Source organism: Patagioenas fasciata, chromosome 2 (genome assembly GCF_037038585.1).
Source record: "Patagioenas fasciata isolate bPatFas1 chromosome 2, bPatFas1.hap1, whole genome shotgun sequence".
In the NCBI taxonomy this organism is placed as follows: domain Eukaryota; kingdom Metazoa; phylum Chordata; class Aves; order Columbiformes; family Columbidae; genus Patagioenas; species Patagioenas fasciata.
The window spans coordinates 129521184-129547789 of NC_092521.1; the positions used below are offsets into that span (position 1 = coordinate 129521184).

Consider the following 26606-nt stretch of genomic DNA (forward strand, 5'->3'; position numbering starts at 1 on the left):
AAGAATAGCATATTCCATACAGCTGAACTGCTTGCGGTGGGATCTCTAACACCGGGTGTCAACATCACTAATTGATTGCACAGTGTTTATAATAGTCTGTCAGGTGCTCTGGCAATGTATGTGTCAAGATGAATGGTTGCATATTAAAATCCTTTTCCTCTCTGTTCTTTTACATGCAAAATATTTTAAACTATTATTTCATTTTCAATAAGATACTCTGTGTGTATACAAAGTAAATATCTATATTTAATGTGTGTGTGTACATACTTATATATTTATATACAGATATGTACAAATAAGAACCATCCCTTATTTACAGGAGCTAGGAAAATCTTAACCATTTTTATGTGTTTTTCCAAATATGAACCTCATGCAATGAATATGCTGTTCTTATAATGTTTTTCTCTTGTGGAGATGGAGACAGTTTTTATGACTTTTCTGCAGACTGTCAGAAAATTTGGTTTTAAAAGCCAGTCTCTCTTTCCTAAATGCCTGTTTTCCACACCAATTAGCCAAGTGAATGTTATTGTCAGAAAACGTTTAAATTTCTTCCAGTGAAGCTGAGGAAAAGAGACAAAAGCATTACTGTTGCCTTATCTGAATTGGAGCTGACATCTAAACATGCATACCAGGTGGAGCTTCTAATCTAGCCTTTATCCTCTTGAAAATCAAAGACCATTTCTTTGCTTCAGTGTTTAAAAATGGTAAACCCATAGGAGTAACTGCTTTCCTTGTGGGACCTCATCTGTGGACCATCACTGATCCACAGGAAATACTGAAAAAAAACAGTACTCAGACCACTGAAGACAGAGTAGGTTATTTTTCCCTGGCCAAGTGAAATCCAAATAATTTTACAAGAGAAATGAAGGCAGAAAGGGGCAAATCAATTCCAAAATGTTTCAAACATTAAACCATGGAATTTCATCCTAGATGATTTCCCTTTCCTTACTGTCCTTTTTCTCTCATTTGTCTGTCTTCTGAAATCATGGTTCCATAATTACACAGGACTCAAAAAATGCCAAACTTAAACATAACTTTTCTTGATTTCTAGATGGCTGAAAAGTGTAACTGGTGCTCGGGGGGAAAAAAAAGTGTGGAAAAATGTCTTTCATCCATCAGAATTCCTTTTCCTACACTGGTGAAAGGTTTCTGTGCAGGGGACGCTCCCCTTCTCCCCCTGCCCCTTTGGCACTGGAGAAGTAGCCAACTACTTTGAGCAGCTTTGTGTTGGACATTGTGTTAACTGTAGTTTTGGATGAGGAGCTTTTTTCTTCATGGACAGATCAGCTTATACGCTTGGATTTGTTCCTTGCCTTTTCTCTGCAGCCCAGGGACCTGGTGGATAGATTACATTCACCTACCAAGTTTCTTTCATCTTTTGGTGCTTCTTTCAAGGCCTCATTCAGTTGGTTGTTCAATACCCTGGTAAGTCAGAACTGAAAGTGAACTCGCAGATGACGTTTCCTGGAGCGTATCAGAAAGAGCCTTCTGTAGTAAGTAGATAACTCTCCTGTCCTTTGGCCATTAGTCAGGGAAAGCACTGTGTTCACAGGTGTGCAACACACATTTGCCTAAGCTCTCAGTTACTAGCATTGTGTTAGCAGGTGTAAAAGAGAGAGACCGGTGCTGATGGCAACCTGTGCCATACTGTTCATGGTTCTGTCAAACAGTATGGATTACAAAATAAGGGTGAACCTCATAGGATGAATTACTGTTAGCTTCTATTTCAGTCACATATGAAGGAGTACTGCTTCAAGTGCAAGTCACATGAAGATAGGACACATGGTGTTGAGGTAGACTTAATGCATTCATACATTGGCAGAATTAAGAAAATTTATCCATATGGAGCATGATAATGGTTATACTTCTTTCATCTGAAGTCTTGTCTTGCTTTCTGTATTTCCTGTCTCCCTCTTTATGTGCCTGATTTAAAAAAGATATTTTAAATAGAGACTTTTATTTAAGATTATTCCAGTTTTCCTTTGGTAACTACTGCATTAAGGATCTCTTGTCCCACCCTGTGTTGATTGATGAATTCAGTGTGTATGTGCTTTCTGCTCTGAATTGGTATTTCCTCCCTTATGTGCAGCTGGTGGTTTAAATGTATTTCACAAAAAATTTTAATGTATTTCAATATAATTTCTAAACCAGACTATGAAATTTCTCTTTACTAAGTTGTCTTCAAGTTATTTTTTACATACGTTATAATATTTAGAAAATAAAATTAGGGATATACAATTGCATATAATTTATTGAATGCATCATGCTGAAAATTTTAATTCAGACTATTACACAGAGTGATATTGACTCTATGGGATACCAACCTGTAGAAGACCTTACAAACTGTGATGAAGATCCATAATTTTGGTAGACATCATTCAGGAATGTGTCTGTGAAGTGTAATGTATGAGTTTGCCATATGCTTGGATATTTACAGTATTTTTGTAGTAATTCAGGGTTTTAAACTAATAAAATGCAGATTTAAGAAGAAACTAATTGCCTTCTATTGTTTTATAAATGAAAATCTGTGCAAAATTCTTCTGTTGAGAAGCATTGACTCGCATTGTTTCCTCACTAGACCAATCTGCCAAAGCTGAACATCACTGTCAAGTACTTTTTCTCTGAGCTTTCTCACTGTTACAAACTTTTGGCATCAATGAAGTCTCCTTAACAGCCAAATTAAAATCTATGTAAAATAGTTTTTATTAGGTCAGCTGAAGCAACAGAACTATAGCAGCCTAGACAAAGATGAACAATAATCACCTTTTTGAACTGAAGGATCACAGCTGTAACAAACCCTGGCTTTTCTCATTTGAGTTGCATCAGAAATGAAAAATTGAATTATCTGACTAATAGAGAACTACAATAGCTCAATGAGGAACCTCCTCTTTTAAAGCTGGAAAGAACCTCAACTCCGTAACAATTCCTCTGCAATGCTCACTGTTTTAAAACATGTAGAGCCTCATCTACGTGAAAGTAGGCAAATCTTAAAAGTAATGGGTCCTAAAAGAATGATTCTGCTGTAGTCTTTCTTGCACTGCCATTAGTGTTCCCTTGCTTATATTTTACCATTGTAAACCAATAGTCAGAATTTCACTGATCCCATGTATGCTGCTTTTGGAGATTTCCACTACCATGGACGCCAGTTACTATAATTTGTAGGTACGTTAGAAAAATTAATCATAAAGCCTTCTCAACAGTAGAATTTTTCAGTTGTTGTAATTATCCAGCTGTACTGGTTATCATGTTAACATTATTTTTTATGACACTTATTAATCATAGAATCACAGAATGTTTTGAGTTGAAAGTGACTTGAAAGATCATGTACTTCCAAAGAGCCTGCTGTGGGCAGGGATACCTTCTGCTAGACCAGGTTCCTTAAAAAGCCCCATCCAGCCTGGCCTTGAACACTCCCAGGGATGGGGCATCCACAACTTATCTGGGAAACCTGTTCCAGTGCCTCATCACCCTCATGGTGAAGAATTTCTTCCTTTTATCTAGTCTAAATCTAACCTGTTTCAGTTTAAAGCCATTAGGCCTTGTCCTGTAACTACATGCCGTTGTGAAAAGTCCCTCTCCATCTTTCTTTTAAGCCGCCTTGACTTACTGATCACGCTGTCATATGCTCAGCATATGGTTGGCTTTCTGGGCTATGAGCACACATTGCTTGGTCATGTTGAGCTTTTTATCAACCAGCACCCCCAAGTCGTCCTTCTGAGGGCTGCTCTCAATCCATTCTCTGCTCAACCTGTATTTTTGCTTGGGATTGCCTTGGCCCATGTGCAGGACCTTACATTTGGCCTTGTTGAACTTCATGAGATTAATGTGGGCCCATGTCTCCAGCCTGTAAGGGTTCCTCTGAATGGCATCCCTTCCTCAAACATGTCAAACCACACCCCACAGCTTGGTGTCATTGGCAATCTTGCTGAGTGTGCACTCAAACCCACTGTTTGTGTCACCAACAAATGTATTAAAAAGCACTGACCCCAATATTGACCCCTGTGGAGCACCACTCATCACTTGTCTCCGCTTGGACATCAAGCCATTGACTGCAACTCTTTGAGTGTGACCATCCAGCCAATTTCTTGAGTGGTCCATCTGTCAAATCCATGCCTCTCTGATTTAGAGACAAGGATGTAGTGAGGGACAGTGTCAAATGGGTACAAATTGGAGCACAGGAGGTTCCACTTAAATTTGAGAAGAAACTTCTTCACAGTGAGGGTGACAGAACACTGGAACAGGCTGCCCAGGGAGGTTGTGGAGTCTCCTTCTCTGGAGATATTCAAAACCTACCTGGGTGCCTTCCGGTGTAACCTCATTTAGGTGCTCCTGCGTCAGTGGAGGGATTTGACTAGATGATCTTTCGAGGTCCCTTCCAATCCCTATCATTCTGTGATTCTGTGAAATGCTTTGCACAAGTCCAGGTAGATGACATCACATGTTCTTCCCTTATACATCAGTGCTGTAACCCCATCATAGAAGTCCACCATATTTATCAGGCACGATTTGCCATTAGTGAAGTCAAGTTGGCTGTCACTGATCACCTCCTTATTTTCCATGTACCTTAGCAGATTTTCCAGGAGGATCTACTCCATGATCTTGCTGGGCATGGTGGGGAGATTGACTGGCCTGCAGTTCCCCAAGTCTTCCTTTTTCCCTTTTTAAAAATGGGGGTTATGTTCCCTGTTTTCCAGTCAGTGGGAACTTCACCAGACTGCTGTGACTTCTCAAATACGGTGGATAGTGGCTTAGCAACTTCAACTGCTAGTTCCTTCAGGACCCACAGATGCATCTTATCAGGTCCAACAGACTTATGCACCTTCAGGTTCCTTAGATGTTCTCGAACCGGACCATCTCCTACAGTGGGTGCTTCTTCATTAATGTAATTCACTGCAGCACAATTAGATTAAAGTAGTGAGCACTTTGTCAGACACAAACCATCTCTGTAATTCATAGGATATAGCAATGTGCTTTGATTATTGGTTCAAGAGAGTGAGATATTTGGGGTCTGCAAGTTCCCAGAGGATGGCCAGAACAGGTCACAGCTCTTTTTACTGATGCTTTGTGTGAAGCAATTTGGGCTTTCAACTTGAAGAACATTTCCACTAGCTTGTGTCACTAAAGCATATGACAGTAAGACAAAAATGAGGAGTTGAATAGTGACTATAATACTTACATATCTCTTTTTTTCTTTGTGATAGTGTTCCGTCTGTTTCTTCACAAAGTTTAGCTGTTATAAAATAACTGCCTTTTTCAAGTTGTGTTCCCACTGCAATGCTCTGTCTTGTTAGATGTTTTCTGCTTACGTGTGCTTGTTTTGTAAGCATGGATAGACAAAATGGAATCTATCATAAATTATAGCAGTTACCAGTGAGAATAAATCAAATCTGGAAAAATAATTCATTGTGCTCCTGGGAACAATTTGGAAGTGATTCACTGCTGAAACCTCTGGAAAACGAGGTATCATGACTGCACTGGTGATTAAATCTTTCTTAGTATGAGTTCAGAACAGAAATATTCTATTTAACATATTTCTGTACCTTTTAACCTTTTATAGAGGGTTCCCTACGCCACCTACCCCCAACGAATATTTTTCTCTTAAAAAAAAAAAAAATCTGATTCATTGGAAATAGATGCTGTTAGGGAGCAGACTGCCTTCGCTTTTCGAATTATTTGGTATACTGCTTCTTATAGAACTTATTTAGAAACTGCTTATATAGAATTCTATTAGCATAAGTAATTATGTAGCATAACTTTTGCAAGCTGTTTATTTTTGAAGTAAAGAAGGCTTCAGGGTCTTCAAGCTACTAGATAGAGGAGCTGTAAACCTGGAGAAAAGTAACAGAATAAAATGGTATCTAAAAAAAAGATGAAAATGAAGAGTGTTTTGGTTTTCCAATAACTTATTTTTCTCCAGCTGTAGGTGCAAAATAGCAGGACTTTGATTGATGGCTTGCCTGACGAAAATGAAGAGATCCAGTGAAGAAGGGGGAGGCTCCAGACTCTGATTTTGAAGTTGCCCAGGGTGATGCATGGAGTGTGGGGGCTTGGATTGTGGGGGTGTAATTGTCCAAGTTTTTCCTTTATTTTTGCTGGAAGTCCCACTTCAGAAGGCATGCAAGTCTATGCTGTACCTAGTGATTAATTAATTTATTTAAGAAGAATTTCTGCAATCCATGCCTGAGTGTCTGCTGCAGGAGAACTAGGAAAAATGAACTTCCTTAACAGATGCCATATATTAAAAACCAAGTTATTAATCTGTTGATATCTGCCTTGTTTATATTGTGTCCAGGGAACATGTTTTTAACTTGTTGTCTTTCCTCCTGTGCTTGGCTGTTACTCCCATTGGGAGTAGAAAGTCTAACAGTCTTAAATTCTTAATGCAGTTTCTAAACTCCAAAGATGAAAGGTCAGCTCTGGGCTGGTGTATATCAATCCACCTCTCTTGGAATCAGTGGAATCAAAACAATTTGCAGCTATGTGGGATTTGGCATAAAAGATAACGTCACACACATATCTATAATGAAAGAGCATTACTGAGGTTGTGAAATGAAGTGCTCCGAGACTAGGAAATGACTGAATTAAATGCCTTTGACGCTACTGGATCGATGTTTGAATACTCGTTTTAAGGGGTATGCTTAAGTATGATCCTTAATAAGAAACCTTTTATTGAGTTGTGAGCTTTGTGTTCCTGTTTTTTGAGTTAGACAGAAGGAAAATATAATTAGTTGCAGTCCCGAAAGGTGTGTTCTCAGTGCTAAGCAGGCAGTGCTACTGGAACAGGTGTACTCAGGAAACAAAGGAAGGAAGCTGGAGCATAGTGATGTGCAACTGAGGGTAATTCTCATGGGTGAAAAACAGGATAGGAAAGAGACATGAGATATTTTTGCTCCTCACTGTTGATTAACATTCCTACTAGCATTTTGGAACTCATATTTTCACCATTATGCCTACCTCAATCAGGGCTTGTATTGAATTATCCACAGATGTTGTTATAATTTATTTGAGCTTTGTTTTTAGTAAAGTTCCTGTGGTTTTTCTATAGAAGTCTAAATCAAAAACCAAACAATAATTCCTGGGTTAAAAATAGTAATACTTCTGAACAGTTATGATATTCCAAAAGTTTACTCTCCTGTTTCAGTGATGCAGCCTCAGAGAGGCTTTCACAGTTAGGGGTGCAGAAATAATTGTAGATGCACGATTTCAATACAAAAAATGTCAAAAGAATAGCTCTTTCTGTAGGGCACTCTGTGTTTCTCTGAATCATAGGACTGCAAACATTTTAGATGTTGTCATAGTAACTGCTATACGTAAATGTGTATATTTGCTTTGATCTTTTAATGTACTGGTGGCCCATAATATATCTGGTATAAATATGGATGTCAGTACTTTATCTAAAATTTATATAATATGATGTATGTAACATACCATATTTTTGACATATGGATGTGCCTTTATGATTCCATGTGTGTGCACATCCCATGCTTTATGAATGTATTTTGTAATTAAAAATTTTAAACTTTGTTCCTATAACATGAAATAAGGACTATTGTGGTTGTATTCCCAAGTTAAAACACCACAACCGCCTATATGCACTGGTAACTATGACAACCTCTTGAAAATACCTGTACTGTTTTAAAAAAGGACAAAGCAATCTCCAAAAAAAAATGAATTGTAGTCTATGATTGAAGTTTTAATAAAAATGTGTTGTTTTAAATAAGGAATTGTTTGAGTTATAATGACATTTCAAAATTATGTGTGGTTGACTTGCAGGAAGAATGAGAGCTCTTGACAGGCATAACATGGAGTTTTACTTGCAAGAAGTCAGGTAGGCTCATGAGAAAAATCTTGGCGAGGTGTTTGGTGAAGCCGAATGTTCACCTCAGCACCCTAGTGCTGTGGGATACAGTGTGGTCTGTGGAAGCACAGAGTCAAAAACCACAAGTGATCCTCTGATAAACATCTTCCTACTCTTTAATTGAAGTTTAGTTTTCTGTCGAGATCTTGGAAGGAATAGAGGATTGTCAGCAAATAAAGGTGAAAACTATCAACGAACAATGAAAGGTAAGGTAGCAAGGTATTTAGTCTGAAAACTGTGCCTGATCTGTGTTTAAGCAAAGCCTGAGCCTTGCTTTGGAAGTCAGTGTATTTTTGCACTTAGGTTGATGGTCAGACACCTTTAGAAGATTTTTCATGACTTTTCAGAGATGGGAAGCAATAGGGCTGTTTCTAAAAGACTTGGAGCAGTGTATGGAGTTGAATGAATTACTCAAAGATTCAGGATAATTCACCGTCCTGGTTTTGTTAAAAAACAAATTTCTATTTTAGTGAATTTTGCCTGTCAGCTAAAGCTGTCATATTAGCTGCATTTTCCTGGAGAACCAGATACATGTTTTGGTAAACCTAGCAATGGAATGCAGTCTTATTGATAAGCACAGATCGACATCTCGCGAGAGGGACAACGAGAAACCAGTGACCAAGAAACTGACCAACTGTGTATAACATTCCATTCACATGAATACTTCATATAAAAGTGGGAGATCACAAGGATCTCGTCCTTTTTCCCTTTTTCCTTTCCCCTTGTGCTTATGGCCGACATTAGGAGAGGACCTTGCTGGTTGTCCCTGTGAACTGAGACCTAGTGAGAGGTTGAATCCAGCTCCGGTTGGCTACAGAGTCTAATCCATGACTTTGGGTGCTGGCTCTGCAGTTGCTGAGACTTACAAGATTGGTTTTGTATATTTTGTATTATTTTCTCTATTCTTATTAGTAGCATTAGTAAAACATCTTTAATTTTTCCAACTCTCTTCTCTCTGTCCTTCTTTCCCTCCCGATCGCCTGTCCTGAGTGGGAAGGGGGGAGAGGGAGGGGCAAAAGGGGGAAGTGGGGGGGGAGGGAGAGGAGGTTAACAATACATCTGCCAGGGTTTGATTGTCACCCCACAGTCTAACCCTCAACATTCACATTGATCAAACTGATCTGCTGTTTGTCAAAAGGTTATGTGGCACAATAATGTGATCACAAATCTTAGGGAAATAATTTGCTCTGTGGCTGCTGAGGTCACTGTTAGACTTTTTTATAAGTAAAATTCTACCTGTAAATGTGATTCAAAAGATATTAAGAAGGCATTTTCTGTAGAAATCAATAAATTAGCATTTTAAGATGCACCCAGCAGGGAACATTAGGAAGTGATAAAAAATAAGTTCTCACAGAAGGTAAAGACCACAGTTTTATCCATGGTGAGAAAAGATCCGAGCAGCCGTATTAGCATGTTGCAGAGGCTTTGGTCATAGCTTTAACTCTCTTCTTCAGTTGAGTGCAATAATGTACCTTGTGATAGCTGAGCTGGGTGACCCGTTATAGCTGTACCAAGGAGCTGCAGTTCTGCTTATGGCAAGTGAATAACTTTTAAGATGAACCAATTTTTTAGGAATAAATGGGTGCTTTATTCACCAAAATTATTTTCTAAACTTTCTGACATTCAGGAGTAATACTTTTGTAAGTGTAACTTAAAGATAATTTATTTTCTTTCTTTTATGATTTAAAATGCATAAAATAAGATTACTGCCATTATCATTCACACTAAGTAGAGGATCTTTTCTTATCATCAACTTACCACACAATTACTATAACTCTGTACTGATTAGGAAGTGGAATACATACCATTAAGGTGTGCAACTTAAAAAAAAAAACAGCCCTTCAGCTATATGATAGAAGGGGAGAAATTAATTGAGCGAAGTAAATGCATTATTTATTTTTAGAAAGAGTCTGAAAGAGTTCCTAATTTGTCATCATGGTGTGAAAAAGCTCTGAAAAATGTTTAACATTTCTTTAAGTTAATGTGCTTCTCAGCTACTTTAGGGAGAAAATAGTTTTGTGTTTTGTTTTGTTTTTTTTTTTCCCTCTTCATTTAAGAAGTTGTGGTCTAATCTCATTAAAATTTACAGCCCAGGTTTAGAAAATAAGGGGAAAATATAAAAGGAAAACAGAACAAGAAGAAAACTGGACATGAGAAATGCCTGGTGGTTTTTTGTTCAGAGAGGGCTTTAGGCATGAGAGAATGATAACCTGCCAAGGCTGAGAGAGTTTTGCTTACCTCTGAAAAGTTAAAACCTATCTAACAAAAATAAAGTAAAAGTAAGGTTTTTCTGTATATACTTGTAATAGAACTACAAATTATTTTGCATGCAATTCTTTTGAGAGGAAAATTATTAATACAGATAGGTTTTTAGTAAACAAGGCAGATCAGGAGTCACAATCAGCATAGTTAGGAGAATATGCCAAGAGAAAAAAGCCTCTCAGAGAAATGGGAAATCTACAGATTAGACTGCTCAAACAGAAGATGTTTAAAACCACTTAGTGACATGGGCTAATGTTGTTTCACTCATGAATGCTGACAGTTTCAGAACTTATGGCAGTATAGTAGTATGATGGTTGTGTTGACAATTACGTTGTAAAGGCAAACCTAAGTATTTCCACTGAAATTATTACAGCCATTTTTGCTGTCATTTTGTGGTGGGTGAAAAATAATACTTATTGTAACTGGAATGACAGATTTAATCATATACAAAAAAACCCCAATAGTTAATATATACAGCAGTTAACACCTTTCAAATGGTGGGAAATTATTTCTAATAAAAGTAGGGTTGATATATAATATTCTTAGAAATATTTTTTAAAATTATATTGATGTTCAAGCCTTTTACAGCCTCAAATCATACAGTCCATTGGAGTAATGGAAGGCAAAGGAGATCCCCTTACACGATCATAAAAGGAAATGCATGGTGTCATTCTTTAAAAAAAAAAAGTTAGGTACAAAGCAGCTGACAATTTAAAACCTTAAGAAGCCCATAGTCAGAAATGAAATAGAGTATCTGTCAGTTGAGAAACTAGAGGGAGATTTTTTTTTGTTGAATGAACTACTTGTTAATGCAAAAAGAAAGTAAAATTATATGATGCCATATTTTCTCAGAAAAACATCACTGTTTTTTCCTGATTAAACTGCCTGCTTTCCTTAGTGCTTCTAGTGTAATTTACTTGCTTTTTTTCCCTTTTTGTTTCATATTGTACTAGGCATACTTTCCTGATCTCTTTAATTGTTATACTTTCTGCAGAGTAACACCAAAAAAAAGAATGATACTATCAAAATTGGAAGATGCTTTGTTTTCTTATTATAAAGAAATTAATCAGTTTTATCAAATGTGCCATATAAATGGATCTAAATACATTTTTAAATCTTTCTTCCAATGACAATTTATTGTAATGTAAGTATTACCTAAAACAAAATAGTTCAACTGCAGAGCGAAGTATTCCATTAACTTCCCTGTTCTGCTGTCCACCAACTACCTTGAATGGATGAGGAGGAACTGCAAAGTAGCCCACTGCTATAATACTATTTATAGCACAGCAATTGGGAATCTATTTATAAACACACTTTCTCAAATGGTTGAGTCATCCTTACAGCTGCAAGTAAGTTTGCCAAAAAACCCCACTCTTATTCAAGAATGGCTTTTTGAGAATTTAGCCCCTCTTTTAAATAGTTTGTGCAAAGGCTGATAATTCAAACTCTAAATGAGGCAGCTGACATTCAGATACTAATATATGTTCTTAAAATACTCATAGGTTAGAGACCTTAATGTATTCACCCAACATAGATGACACTTGAGGATCTTATTGTAACCACAACGGTAAAAATTAGGGATGGTTAAGTCTGCCTTGTGCAATGAACCACATGGAGCAATTTATAGTTGTATTTACTGTGCTTTTGATATAATTAGATTTATTTGCTGTAGTCTTTGACAAAATTCAGTGCTCTTGCTCACAGAATACTGGAATCCTACATCTTGCAATGTTTAATGATTTTTTCCAGCTACATGAGCTCTAATAAACAGTGTGCTGTCTCTCTGTAAACTTTGCTTTGCCTAATAAGCTTATATGGAAAAGTCCGTATCTACCCTGGACACATGTGCGTAAAGCATTAAAGGAGAAGTAAGTGAACCTTATTATACTAACTTATAACACAGCATGTGCTTACATTTTCAGAATTACTCAGGCTTGTCTTACACTGAATATTTTACATTTTTAATTAAAATAATAACTATATGGAACTATTGATCTTTTGGTATTTTTGTCTGTATCATAATTCTTTACCATCAAGTCTTTCACAGTCTCGCTGCTGGCCTAGAATGTGTAATTAATACACTGAATTTAGTCAACCAAATGAAAGTATTTGTTAGATGGTTTCATGTTGCTGTGTGTGACATACTGCTTTAAAAGCGAGGCTCAGTGCCTTGTCTGGTATTTGTTTAAGCAAGTGGATTGTTTTTCCACAGTGAAAGTTGCTAAATCTCAGCTCGCTTCCTAAGCTTAGGTCACAAATATTTGTTAAATATAAACATGCACCACCCACAGAGATGCAGATCTAAATTAACATTATAAACTCACAGTGTTGCAGTGAAGTAAATATACTTATTGGCCTAACAGTTACAAAGTTCCTGTTGAAAGCCAAACTTACTATATTCAGCAGATGTTTGGAATTTTATTATTTGCATATGATAGTTTCCACAGTGGTCCAGCACTGCATGGTGTGAAAATATATTCACCTTATTACAAAGACATTGCACATCAAAGAGGGGGTACAGAAGATAAAGACTCTAAATCTCATCCCCTATAGGCCCTCTCATCCAGGGCATTTATTGTCTTCTCAGATACAACAGTAATGATCCATGAAGGGGGATCAGGAGAAAGGGAGTTTGAAAAGTGCTGGGATACAAACTCCTTTGCAATAAGAAACCTGGAGTCCTGCACCAAATATGTTGCATCCTGGGATTGCTGAAGTAAAGATAACACTGTTGCATTTCATGCACAAGCTAAATATGAAAATATGACATAGTTTATAACTTTCTTAAAGATACGTTGGACTTTTGTCCTTTTATGCTCCTTTACACTAACTTGAGCCTAAATCATCTCTCTAATAGAACTGCACAGTGAGAACTTAAATGCTTCTTGGAAACCTCATTTGTTTTCCTCCCAAAGTTTCACTATACCTACTTGCCTGTTTACCATGTTCTCTTGAAACTATTCAGCTGTATGGTTTCTGACTCTAAAGATTCCAACTCCTGACCTTTATTTCTGTCCTTATAGAAATGTTCCTGTCCTGTTCCTTATTCTCTTCTAATTTTGTGTTGTAACCCACTTGTTGTATCTCCACTTTCAAATATTAATGCGCCTTCCTTCAAATGATGCATGTCTTCCTTTATTTTAATCATGAAGCTGCTTTTCTGTTCTCATTCCTGTTCAAGCTCATCTTAATTATTTTTTTCTAAGTAGATATGCTTATTCTGTGTCTGCTCTTGTCTCTTGTTTGCCTATTCATTTGCATAAGTTCTACTCAACCTTGGATGCCTCTGTCCGTTTTAGACTTACATCTGCATGTTATTACATGGAGTGCTTCAGCTTGAAGTATCGTCTCAGAGTTACGACATTTACTTTCTCTTCCCCCATCTCTCTTCTCAAGATGTTCTGGAGTTCTGAAAGACGTCGACTACCAAGGAAATGTCTAAATTAGAGATAGAGAGGCTTATCTATAAGAAGGTTTTTAAAAAAAACCAAAACAGTTGAGCATTCAAACAGTTTTAAACCATCAAAATGAACATATATCTGTGTTACTATGCTATCCGATCACAGTTTGGTTCTTCTCACTCCCACGCTATCATACTGGTCCCCCCTACCTGTCTTGTCAGTGATGTGTCTGAAATTATAGCATATGTTATTTACAGACTCACTCCCAAGAGACTCACAGCCTTGATTAAAGACATTGGATGGTACAGCAGTATAGATAGTAATTGCAGTTAAAGTGAAGGTCCTAAAACAACTCCTTAGAGGGAAAGATCTACTGCACAGTCAAGCCTCTTGTATTTTTCTTTTCCTCCACATTACAGATTCAGTCCTGCAAAAGTATGAGCTTTCTGCAGCCTATTGGACCCACGACTGCACCTTGCAGAACTCTTTGCCACAACAGAGAGGAATCTTCTTTTATTTTTCTTTTCATATAAACTTGAAAGGTCTGAAAATCATATTATGATAGAATTGTTGTGTTGAGTTAGCACTGATTTTTGCATAAGAAACATTAGAATCTTTGTAGAACTGATGGGGTGTGGGGAGGAAATAACGCTTACCATTTTAAAAAACAAAACAAAACAAAAAAACAACAACAAAAAAAACCCCAAACAACACATACAAAACCCCAAAAACCCCAACCAATCCAACAAAAAACCAACACTCCAAGACAATGATTTTTAGATGGCATATGTGCAGAGAGAATTACAGCATAATGCGGTGTGGTAGATTACAATGTATATAATTAATACCTCAATACTTAACCTCTAGGAATAATTTTGAATTAGAACTGAAAATAAAAAGATAAAAATATGAATATATTTTCATCATATACCTGAAAGGTCATTTCTGATGTTCTAACTAAACCAGCAAATGGTTTTCCTGATATCAGTGGCAGCAAAAGGAAAAACACATTCCTGCTTAATAGTTTGACAGATTTCATCACAAGAAGTGACAGAGCTGAGCCAGAGAAGGGAAAGGCACTCATTGTTATTTAAGCAATAACACTGAAGGCAATGTAGTGTAGCTAAAAGAAGAAAAGCACTTTAATTTACTAGAAATTTGCAACATTGATTCATACCATGTTTTTGCCATCTTGGCAAAGAATACTAGACTTATTTTTTGAAGGGAAAAAAACCTTCAATACTGTTGTTACTTAAATGTTCTTCAGGATCAAATAGTTTTAAAATCTAGTAAGGCTGTTTTGACACTCAGTTGCAGAATTTTCGTTATGTCTAAATATGATTTACATAATCATAGCAACATAAAAATATAGAAAATGTGAAATCACACCTTTTATAACTAAGCACATCTGGTAGAGGAGATAAAAATACAAGGCGGCTTGATGTTTCCATTAGCTTATCAAGTGCTAGAATGTACACTTTTCCATATACATTAAAACCATAGAAGTATTTTTACATACTGTGAACTCAAGTTCAGATTGCATCTGGCTGGAGCATGCAATGAGATGAATTAGATAGACTGCTGTTAACCTTGTGGACCAGATGAGGTTATGAAACAGTGCAGATAACCACAGATAATATAATGGGAAGGACATCTAATGTAATTCTATGTATTGTCATTCCCAGAACAGGAGGTCATCTTTATAACGCCTCCTCTGCCATGTTCCTCCAGCATTAAAAGGAAGGAAATTGACTTCAGCTATTTACGAAAGAATTTTCCACATTCTATTTAGTTTTATTTGCATTTGTCCTAAATATTATGTCTATTCTTGCATTGTGTGCTGTCATATATTCTACCTTGTAAATCAGGAACTTGCTCACCTGCAGTGTTTGAAAGGAAAACTCTTTCATGCACTTTGATACAGAAATAAAGGTATCACCACCGGCTAAGTTGTTATGTACCATGTAGTGAAAGCATGCATTACAAAGAGCTTTACTTTTATTTGTAAGTGCCATAGAATATAATTTTTCATAAGTATCAGAAAAAGCCATGTAAAAGTAACTGACCAGCCTATTTTTTTTTTTTTTTTTTTGCTACATGTGCAGTGTGTGCACTACAATGTGATTCATATACCAGCGCTGCCTTATTTTATCTCCTTTTGTGTAGCAAAAATGGCAAGAAGTAAGATTTTTCCCAGAAATATCTCTGGCTTTGTGAAATTTTCTCACTTTTTCCTTCTGGAAGGTATTAATAAGTATCATTTTTCTAAACAAATTTTGTCTTGTCTAAGGGTTTTTCATCTGTACCAGCATGGCTCTTTAATATCTGAAACTATTTTCTCTGTGATACTACTCAGCCTCTGGCCAAATTGAGTCTAACCAAACAAACAAATCCTTCTTTTCCTAAGTAGTAAAGCAAAAAATTATTGCTGAGAGATTATTCCTTATGTAATACGGTATGTTTAGGATATATAGTGAAAACTGTTTTGAGAGAGGTGAAACTTTTTTTTTCTGTTTCTGCTGAATATCAGACAGTATTTGCTAAAATCACATTTTCCCCAGTAAACTAGATGAAGCTTAAGACATAAAGTCACCAAGAGCATGTTTCTTTATACTTGGAAGTTAGTGTGGTTGTTGCTTTGATGAAATTTGCTACAATTAGAAACCTGGAGCAATTATGCTACTAACTTAATTATCTCTTGCCATTTCAGAGGTGCTCTTGATTAGCTGAGATATCATCACAGAGCTACCAGATATGGCACAGGACCTCCAGGAAACCTGTGTCCGTGTGATGCAGCAACTAGGTGGTACCCTAGGGCAAAAAAATTGCTCTAGATGCCTATGTGTTCATTTAAAATAATTCCTACTGGTTGCAGGGAGCAACTGGAAAATGTGGCATGCCTGGTGGGTTTTTTTTGCGTTTTTTTTTTTGTTGTTGTTGTTGTTTATTTGTTTTGGTTTGGGTTTCCATTTGTAGTCTGTGTAGGTTCTATCTGCAGAAGTAGAAGAAAGTCTTTTTGTCTGAAACGATTTTATTTTGAGATAGAGGATGTTTCTAGAAGAAATTGGTGGTACAAGCAAAATGACACTCGTTGTGCCCATCTGTGTAAAGGCTGTGTTGTATCTTGTAGTGGTTCTGCCAGAAGGTGGTGTTTTAAGCATAAATAAGCAGCCTGGTAAATAGTTCCTTTTTTTGGGAACCAGTGTGTTAGAGAAACTTAAGACGTGACAAATTATAATTGCAACTGGTGTATAACGAAACTGCTAAATAGATTTCCTGTTTAACAGACAAACAAACAAAACAAAAACAAAACAAAACAAAAAAACACACACACACAAAAAAAACCCACAAACTTTTTTTGTGTTTTTAACATATGTAAGTAGCTGATGATGTCAGCAGGTTGAAAAGGTAGGTGCTTAGATGAGATGACTACCAATTTAACTTAGTTTTCAGACTCAACACTTTTCCATAATTAACAATGTTATTCTGGACAATCCCCAAGACAAGCAGAACCATGTGAGACCTGGGCTGAAGAACACAACCTTTGTTTCATAGAGAAAATCAGAACATATATGATTTTTCTCCATTAGATTGAAAATAGAGTCCAAAATTACTTTCCTTAGGAAATAAATGAGCATTTCGACTTCCCTGTAGTCATGAACTTTAGTAATGTTTCAAGTGGAGAATAGATACTCATCTGTGAAATCAAAACAAATAACTTCTGAATGTTGTAGCATTTATTTTGATGATTCTACTCCACATATAGGTCAGAACATTATGCCTTCAGCTTCAATGGATGATAGGGTATGCAGTAGTTATTAAAGGCTAATAATGTCTTGCTTTCAAACCTGCTAAATCTTCTTTTAAGTGAAGACATCTGGGAAGTGTTGTTTTGGAATAATAAACTTATCTACATACTGGTTTAGCATAATATGCTCCTGGCCCATCTTTCATCCCAAGACAACATGTATTTAGGTTGAACTGTAATTTCTAGCTCTACATTCATAATCAGAAAACTCTGAATTTAAGCTCAGCCCTTTTATCCTCAACTTAGACATGGCTGAGGGTTCTTGTTGGTATTTCACCTGGACCTAGTCCTCACCATGAGTGTAATCAGACATGTTTTTTTGCTGCTAGGATAGAAGTACCTGTGTGTTGTGACATTTAGATCAAAAGCTCTTGCACACTTGTCAGCGTTCATGACTCTGGGGAATACTAGATTATGCTTGTTCTTTGTTCTGAAAGCAGAATATCTCATAAAACTGGGAATATACTTTTTGTTAGTTTTATCTTAAAAGTAGTATTATTTATATCACTCTTCTAGTTTGGAAGTCCTCCCTGTCAAATTACATAGTTACCATGTGTTTGGAAACAGTTACTGCAGTACTCTAGGTTGCCATGGCATTTCCCTGTATACAGTCTTCCAAATACCTATTACTTCATGTGGAAATGCTCACTTTCACACATTGTCAACTGTTAATGGTGTGTTTGTGACTGTATATACTAGGAACTGGTTGTAAAACTCCCAGGAGGTATGGAGTTGTTAATCCGGATGTCTTATCAGCTTGTTCTCTGAGGACATTTGCACTGGTGTTAATATTCAGTGTTTCCCATCTATTTTTCCATCATTATCTCAGACAACCTGTCTAATAGTTTAAATGCATGTTTAGGATAATGCCAAACTAAACATACTATATAAATATGTTATTTATGCTTCAATAAATTATTTGCATTCAAGATAATTTTGAGATTTTTGACAAATTCATATAGCCACCCAATACCAAAATAACATAGCTTTTAACTTCCAGTATATATCCATGTTTGTGACAATAACTGACAGTGACTGACTGAGCAGCATTAGAGATATTATTTCTATTAGACAGAAATAAAAAATAAATTGGTATGGCACAGTCTTTTTAATATTCAACTAAAATAATATAGCAAGTCAACAGAATTTGACAGTTGTTTTGGACCATTTAGGAAGCTAAGTTGCAGAGAGTAAGGGAAGTGCAAAAATAGATATAATACTTTTTCTCTTAAAGTCATCAGCAAAGTCTATATACATTTTGGACTTGAAGGATACCTCAGATGTTTAAAAAGTATGTTTCTTTATGAACAAAGATTTTAGAACGGTATTTCCTCGTTCATTAAACATGCTCCATTTGAATGATAAGAACTCTCTTTTGGTAACAGAGAGTGATTTTTGTTTGGTTGTTTTTTTTTTGTTACTATTGGGGTAAGCTATATTCTTTTCTTTCATGTGCATTAAAGTCTATTGTGTGAGTGTCATGGTTGTTATCCTTTATAACCGAGAGCCTGATCTTGTCCATAGTTTCTACTAATATTTTAGCATGGAAGCCCTCTTATAATGTGGTGTAGTTGTTGGGTTTTTTTTTTACTTTGGTATTTATTTTTCCATTTTTTTTTTGTTTTCAAGCTTTTACATTTCTGAGGAATAAGGATGTCTGGATGGCAACATGGATAACAACTTTAAAATTCTGAGCAACAGGTCCAATCAGACCCTTAGGAATGTTTGTGAAATTTGCATAGTGAAGGGAAATTACATATTCACAGAGCAGTTACTGAAAAATACCCTGGAGTGATTATGCAGATTCTTGCTCCATGATTGGCTAATGATAGGTTTCAGGCAATCACAGTAAAGGGAATGGCACATTATGTGGTTATTTCAAAATTAACTTGTGCAAATCAGACATCTATAGTCAATCAGAATGCAAGGAAGTATTTAAGTTTTGAGGAAAGAAGTGGTAGAAGTATTTCAGTAAAGCAACAACCCTTGTGATGAAAAGTGATTGATTCTTTTCTGAAACTTCAAAAAAAAGCTTCTTCCAAGCATGAGAAAGCATGGAGAAGATGAGTTCATGTTAAGTGAAACTACACATAGAAGTTTTGGGGATTTAGAGAAAGATTTGGCATCTTTGCCAGCTCCATCTACATGGTTACTTTAACAAAAGAATGAATTTTAGTTTTGCTAGTAATTCAGAGCATAAAACATACACTCAAATACTTTGAGATTAGATTTTCTGGTGGGATGTTATTTTTCTCTCTGTTTCTTTGCCTGGATACCCTTTGAATTTATTTTTCCTAAAATTGTAACTGGGTCAAAAAGTCCGAATGACAAATAGAGCAGATAGTCAATATAGAAATATTTTAAAGGTAATTTGACAATGACTACTTTTACTCATTGTCCTTGTGTGGATAAGATCAAGGAAATGGTTTTCCCTAACAACTGCTCTAGAATAGTTCCAGGTTGCTAAAAACTTTGAGGACTTCATTATCCAGTCTATTGCTAGAGGCAGGCTGTTTTTCTCAAGAACTAAGAGAATATTGGCACAATGTTTGGCACTTCAGCAGAATCAACACATCAAGTACAGAAGACCAAAGACTCCTTTCAGTACTGCTTTTCACGATCTCATGATTTTGCTGTGAGTCTCACAAAATGCGCTTTGTTTGCTAAGCTGCATGTGCTGAACTCTGGGAATGTAACCTTTGAACTACAGCTGAAATAGTACTAAAAAAGAGATTTTTAGGTCTCCAGTGTGAAGGAAAAGATTTAAAAGATTAATAGAAGTTGCCAAGAAAACAAATGGAAAGCACCGTAACTGTTTTCTACTATTTCTTTTTGTCTTTCCCCACCCACCCCCTATCATTATGGGTCCTTTTCTCAAACAGCAGAACAGTTCGAGTTTAGTGCTGGTGTTCACAGGAGGTTCTAAATCTTCGTATTGCAAAGAGTTGGGCAAAGTATCATACATCATTGACAATTTGTATTTTTTAATATTATTTCTCTGTGTCTTAGATTGATGTTTTATTCACTTAAAACCATTTGAAGTACAGTATGCTGTAGATTTAATTACATTTAGTATATCAGTCTAGCTTGAGTGACTCCTTTTCTGTATTTCTTTCAACTTTTTTATTAGCAGATGTCTCCAGTGAATATGTGTTCTGTAGATAGATTGTTCAGCACGAGAAGAAATGTAGAAAGTAACGCAAAGGGCAAATTGTATTCTTGTAGCACCATGGAAATATGGTTGCTAATGACTTCCTTTGAAGAACTTAACTGACTGGGATAGCTTAGAGTAAATTACTATTTTAACAGTGCAAATCTGTTGGAATCTGCTCCCTAGCACATTATGCTATAGTACAACATAGTTGAGCTTCCTTTGTAAGGAGCTCTGCCACTCAGGCTCTGCTATGAAGACATTAAACAATGACTGAAACGTAACTACTATTAGACTGGCACTCAAATGGCTGTGATTTATGATATAAGGTTTTCCTATTTGTAGCCCATCAGTTGTCATCATAAAATATTCTTGCACTGATTGGTACTTTAACCAATATTTGGGTGAGTAGTGCTGCTGTTACTTGCCACAGAATTCTAGTGACCTGGACTGGTAGTCCTCTTTTTCACCTTGGCTAGTGACTAGGTAATGCCGTTGCCTTTGCATATTGGAGAAACTTGTCTTTCCTCTCTGAGTTTTGTCATATATAATATATGTATGTCCTATGTAATATAATTGACTAAAAATTAAAAATTCAGGAGCAACATCAACTTTTTGCAAGATGATACTTATTGTGAAGAACCCTACAGAGATGTCAGTGCTAAATTTGAAAATTATCCTTGCATGATCCAATTACTGTCCTTTTCCTTCTCTAAGTATTCATAAAACTGTGGTAAGACAGTGTGGCAAGTGAAGGCATAAGCCTGTTCTGTAGAAATGGCAAAGAACAAACAGAAATGGAAATTTCAAACAATGCCATGAATATTGCACAAAAAAAATCAATTAATAGCAACAGAAAGGAATGTCAGTGTTACAGGAATAGCTGAGAGTCTTGCACAGGAGAAGGGAGGATGTGTAGAAAGGGTGAGTGTATAGAATAACACTAGATTTTTTTGGTGTATTTTATGGTAAGTTGGCGGGGGAAAGTGGACTACCCTTGTGAATATCATCTTTGGTTACTAAATTTCTGTATGCTTTGCTTGTCCTGCCAGTACAAAATTGTTTGGACTAGAAAAGTTGCAAATATTCATTGGTAATGGATGGGTTCGAAAGTTGGAATACAATCAAAATGAAAGTACCTTTGAAAATATAAAAAATGAAAGTTAGCCAGCAGAGTAGGATTCATTGCTAACAAGTTGAGACTTGTTAATAATATATAGGCTGTATATTCATTAGTTTTCATAGATATTCATACTTTGGTTTTTTTGAGTACACAGGCTCTTTATTTCAATGAATATTAAGTAAAGTCCTGTTATTCATAAAGGAAGTCCTCACACATTGCAGCTGTTTAATCTTTTTAAAAAGTTGTCATTGTATAGTTCAAGAGGACATAAAATGCTCAATATTTTTAAGCAGTACAATGCCAAAGACAAATGCCAATTCCATATATTTTTTTGATCAGCTGTCTACAGTGAATACAAGGTTATGGAAAACTAATAATGAAATACATACGTATTTACCACCATTCCTCTTCCTTATCTCATGAAGCAGCCATTACAATCAAATGTTATTGTCAGGTTTTCCCCCACTGTTTGTGATAGCTTTAGAAGAAAATCCTCTGTATTTCATAATTTAAAGCTGCTTTATATGTACGTTTGCCTACAACGAAGGCGGGAGAGTAATTTTAATCAAATGTGCAATATTAGATGTTAATTGCAGCTCATGATAAAGCTTGAGGAAAAACCTCACAGTTTACCACACGGTTTTCTAGATGCTAAACATGCATTTTAATGTGAAAGGAAAGAGCAGAGAGCTCTCCTGTTCTTAAGCAACACTAAACCCAGGGACTCCAGGACGCCACAGCCGCACGCCTCGTAGAATGCAACGTGAAAAGCTGCAGATTAACTGTATTTAGATGCACCGGTTTGATGTAACATCAGCTTGCTTGAATTAATGTCCTGTGACAAGCCCTCCCTTGCAAACCTTTAGAAGCAAACTGTTTCTTTGTCGACAGTTTTAAGCTTGGCTACAGCCTCTGATAGATTCTGCATTGTTTCTCACGTACTGGTTTTTGGACAAAGTCGAATCATCATCTATGAAGGACTAACTACCCAAAGGGTATAAACGCAATTGCTAGTGGTTTATTCAGCTTTGACACTTCTCAGTGTGATCCTTACTGCCTTTTGTAAAACAAGCAGGCAAGGGAAAGGCTCCAGAGACTTTCTTCTATTCATTTCTGTAATAGTTTTCTTGCCACGGGAGGCTTAAGAAGATTTGTACTGCTTGCTTTCTTTTCATTAGCAGTGAGTGCAATGCTGTTGGGTAAGTTAATGTGAGAGACTATAAAAAGAAAAGCACAAGAATTTGGAAAAAAAAAAAAAAAAGAAAAAAACGTGTAGTTTCTCAATCCATTTTTAATGTTATTTTTTCTTGATTTATTCTGTATGGGGTGCAGAGAAAAAGAAAGTAGCATGTAACAGTTGAGATATTTTCAGTTGTTCCTCAGCCAGACAAAGAATTAGAAACCAGCTGTAGTCTGTTTCTTAAATGCAATACTATGCCTCACTGGTTTTTGGCAGCAGCATGTTAAAATTCTTGTTATTAGTCCGACAAAGAAACCTGATTGAATTTTCAACAATCAGACTTCCTGTCTTGAAATGTAATAATATTTAATGTTTTCTTTGTATTTTTATATGCAACAAAATGCATCAATCTTTGAGCCTTGCTTTAACCATTGTATTGCACTAACCTTCTATACTTAAATTACCATTAAAGGATGTAGTTTGTATTTCATTCTGAATGTTTATTTTAATGAAAACTGAGCATGTTTGTTGAGAAAATGCCAAAGTTTAGCAAATAGATTTATACTTTCCTTAGTACAATAGCTATTTGCATCAGATTTAAATTTGACTCTGTATAGAAGCACTTCAGTAGTCAGTTTTGTGTGCTGTGACAGTTAATGTGTAAATCTATGCTATGCACCCAGAGAATAGCCTTTTTAAAGAAAACCAAAACATAATACTATACCATCATTATTATTGTCATTTTCCCAAAATCTCTGTGCTCATAAAATTTGCTACAAACAATGCAGAATAGGTAATGAATATAAAGTAACCTTAGAGAAGAATCCTTTTAGAGGTCAAGTGATACAGTTTAAAATTTGTATCTGATGGATGATAACTCATGCAGGACATATATGTGTTAAGAAGAATGAACCTGATGATAAGTAATTAAAGAATTACTGGATGCTAAATCTCTGAACTTTTTAATCATGTTGCTCATCAGCAGCGAATGTAATCCTCTTTAATAGTTTTGTTGTGTGGTCTGTTATGCACATTTGTTGTCTTTTCCTTTGTCCCACAACACACACTTAAATTTCTGGGATGTAAGGAATAGGACAAGGACTTAGTAAAAATGCTGGTAACTCTGCTGAAACAATTCTGTAGGAATGATTTTTATTTTTTTTGAAGAGGATAAGCACAGCGACTATTCTCTGTCTGATAGATCAGAGGTTCAAGACTTATAAAGCAATTCTTAGTGAAATGTATGGTGTGGGTTTTTTTCATGCCAAGTTTTATTGTTTTATTCCAGAGAATTACTAGTATACTCTTTGACATTTTGAACTATTCAATCAGACATAACTGTTGATACATGTAACTCAGCACTATTTCATATTTATAGAAATCACAGTACCTCCAGCCAAACTTGTCAGCAGCTCTGCTCTTTGATTCCCAGTTGCCCAAGAACTGTAGCTTGAAGCATTGTCAGTATGTGATATCATTAATCAAGAAACCAATTATACTCTGTTTTATTTTTATTTGCATGCACATGACTCCAAATTACCAGTCACAGCTATTCAGCCCTCAGAAAACTCTAGTCACTGCTTGATGGTTTACTTGTATTCTATTTGTGTCGTTTTAATAAGACACAGACATGATTCACTGGAAGCTTGCATAGATCATAGCCTAAAAATTAGCCCTTACTCAAAATAACTTGTATAGGGAAGTAAAGCTCATTTCTTAGAGAAACATTTGACTCTCAGATGGAATTTATTGTGATTTTGTAAGATACGATTCTTTATTTTTTTTGTCCAGAAGGTATGCCTTTTCCCATAGATGACCTTACTGGTGTTTTATTTTTGTTAGCTATAGTAGCTTAGTAATGATTTGGAAAAGAGAACTGCTTGCGAAGTCTGAAAGTCTTCTTGGTCATGGTGCAGTAGCAGTTACAGTTTACTGACCAAATTCTGTCAGATAACTCTAGATCTTGTTCCCTGGCATAATAATCAGAAAATGTCTGGATAGCATGCAGGAGCATGCATACATAGAAGCATCACGTGAACACATTTTTAGAAATTTAATGTGATTTATCTGTTGCTGTCCTTATGAAATGTGCATTACGGCTGTCACAGCTATTGACTTGCTCTTTCTCTTTCCTTGTATTGTGTGCATTGATCTGTCTTCATTTAAAGTTCGAACCCATGGTAAGCATGGAATAAAATTCTTGTATCACTGAAGTCAGTATCACCTTTTAGCACCTGTATAGAGTCAATTTATCACTCTATTATCTTTAGGCAATACTGCAACTACAGTGTGGAAGGCAGAGGAAGAAGGGAGAATTGTTACAGTGATCCAAGCTTGAAGTTTTTGGAGCCATACCCTATAGAAGTGTGCAGTGACATAGAGGTGCTTATACTCCAAAAGAATTCAGCATAATTCTGATTCACTCCAAACTTAGTCCATCTTTCAAATATTTTGGAAAGCATTTAGCTTAAAAAATGAAATTTAGTAACCTGAGAATGTAATTTGTAAACTAATAAATATGATAGGTGTATTTCTGCTTCTGTGAGGAATTATGTGGGCTTTTCTTTTTTTTCCTTTCGAAGGTCCTTGCTACATACAGCTTTTATAAGACATTTTGTAGTTATACAAAAAAAAATATTTTGCATAGGTTCAGCAGAATATAACCTGCAAAATTTTTTTGTAGAGACTATTTTTAACAGTCTCCAAGGACTCTGGTCAAGGTCCTTTATTCACTGAAACTCCCATTGAGTTCAATAGCCATTTTCATGATTAAAAGAACCAGTAAGGAATGTTGAGTAGAGTTAGCTTATTCAAATGCAAGCAAATCTTTTAGGGTATGTTTTCATATTAAGTCTAGTTATTGCACACAGAAGTAGCCTAGGCTCTCACGCAGTATCTGTGTGCCAAAAAGATGACATCTACTATTTTAGAGCTGTTTGTTATTTTGACAGTATAGCTCCAGGCTACATTGCACTGGATAAACCCTTAATTTTACATAACAAATAATGAAATATTGCTGCTTCACTGCTTCTCTTCGAATGATTAAAAGAGACTAACTTTGCTTAACATCAGTATATATAAATTCCTGACGCTATACCTGCTATTGAATCCTGCTGTCGATTTCTGAATTATGTGTATGGGATTTTTCTGCTCCCTGTGACATGGTCCTCATTATAGCAAAATGAACTAAGAGTTAGTCATCTTGTCATATGATATGACAGCTTTTAAGGGAAAGAATAATCAAGAAATTGGCAAGTAGCTTGGGAAACAGTTCCTCATGTTCCTTGTGTTAATCAGGTGACTTCCAAGGAGATGTGGGGTCTGGAGAGGACAGTTAGAGGGCCACAGAAACTCCCAGAAAGGCAATGAGGAAACCTGCATGTACCACAGTATATCTCAAGAGAGAAAGCTGAAGAGTTTTGAAACAGGACAGAGAAGTATGGGAGAATGAAGCAGACTTTGTGAGCTGGGAAGCTTGCCTGAATCCTGGCAGACATTGAAGATGGGTTGTGGAATCCATTAATAAAAAGGAAAAGCATGTAAGAGAATAGACCAGAGGAGATGACAAATGAGAAAGGCTTTCCAGAGATACGAAATAAGTCTCCCAGAGGTAAGAGCTGGCTCAACAGGAGCTGTAGTGGAGCTAGGAATCCAAATACACTGGAGGAAAAATAGTTCAGTTTCACTTTATAAAATCCCCAGGTAGAAGTTTTGTGCTGTGATTTGAAAATTCCATGGTAAGCCATAGCATCAGCTGAAGGCACAGAAGGCATCTGCACGACCATTTATGCCATTAGGCAGTATTACAGGGTAGAAGGATGCA

General features: G+C 36.2%; 1 protein-coding gene across 3 annotated transcripts in view; it reads left to right on the forward strand.

Moving 5' to 3' along the window:
* The window catches only part of ZNF385D (zinc finger protein 385D), a 422321-nt gene that overhangs the window by 146224 nt on the left and 249491 nt on the right, over positions 1–26606 (forward strand). The window contains exon 1 of one of the 3 annotated variants that reach the window (XM_071804957.1): positions 22778–22802. The exons of the other annotated variants lie outside the window; for them this stretch is intronic. Within the exon in view, the coding sequence (XP_071661058.1) occupies positions 22793–22802 (10 nt within the window). The 5' untranslated portion in view covers positions 22778–22792. Of the gene's footprint in view, positions 1–22777; positions 22803–26606 lie in introns of those variants that run through there. 3 annotated transcript variants of the gene reach the window in all.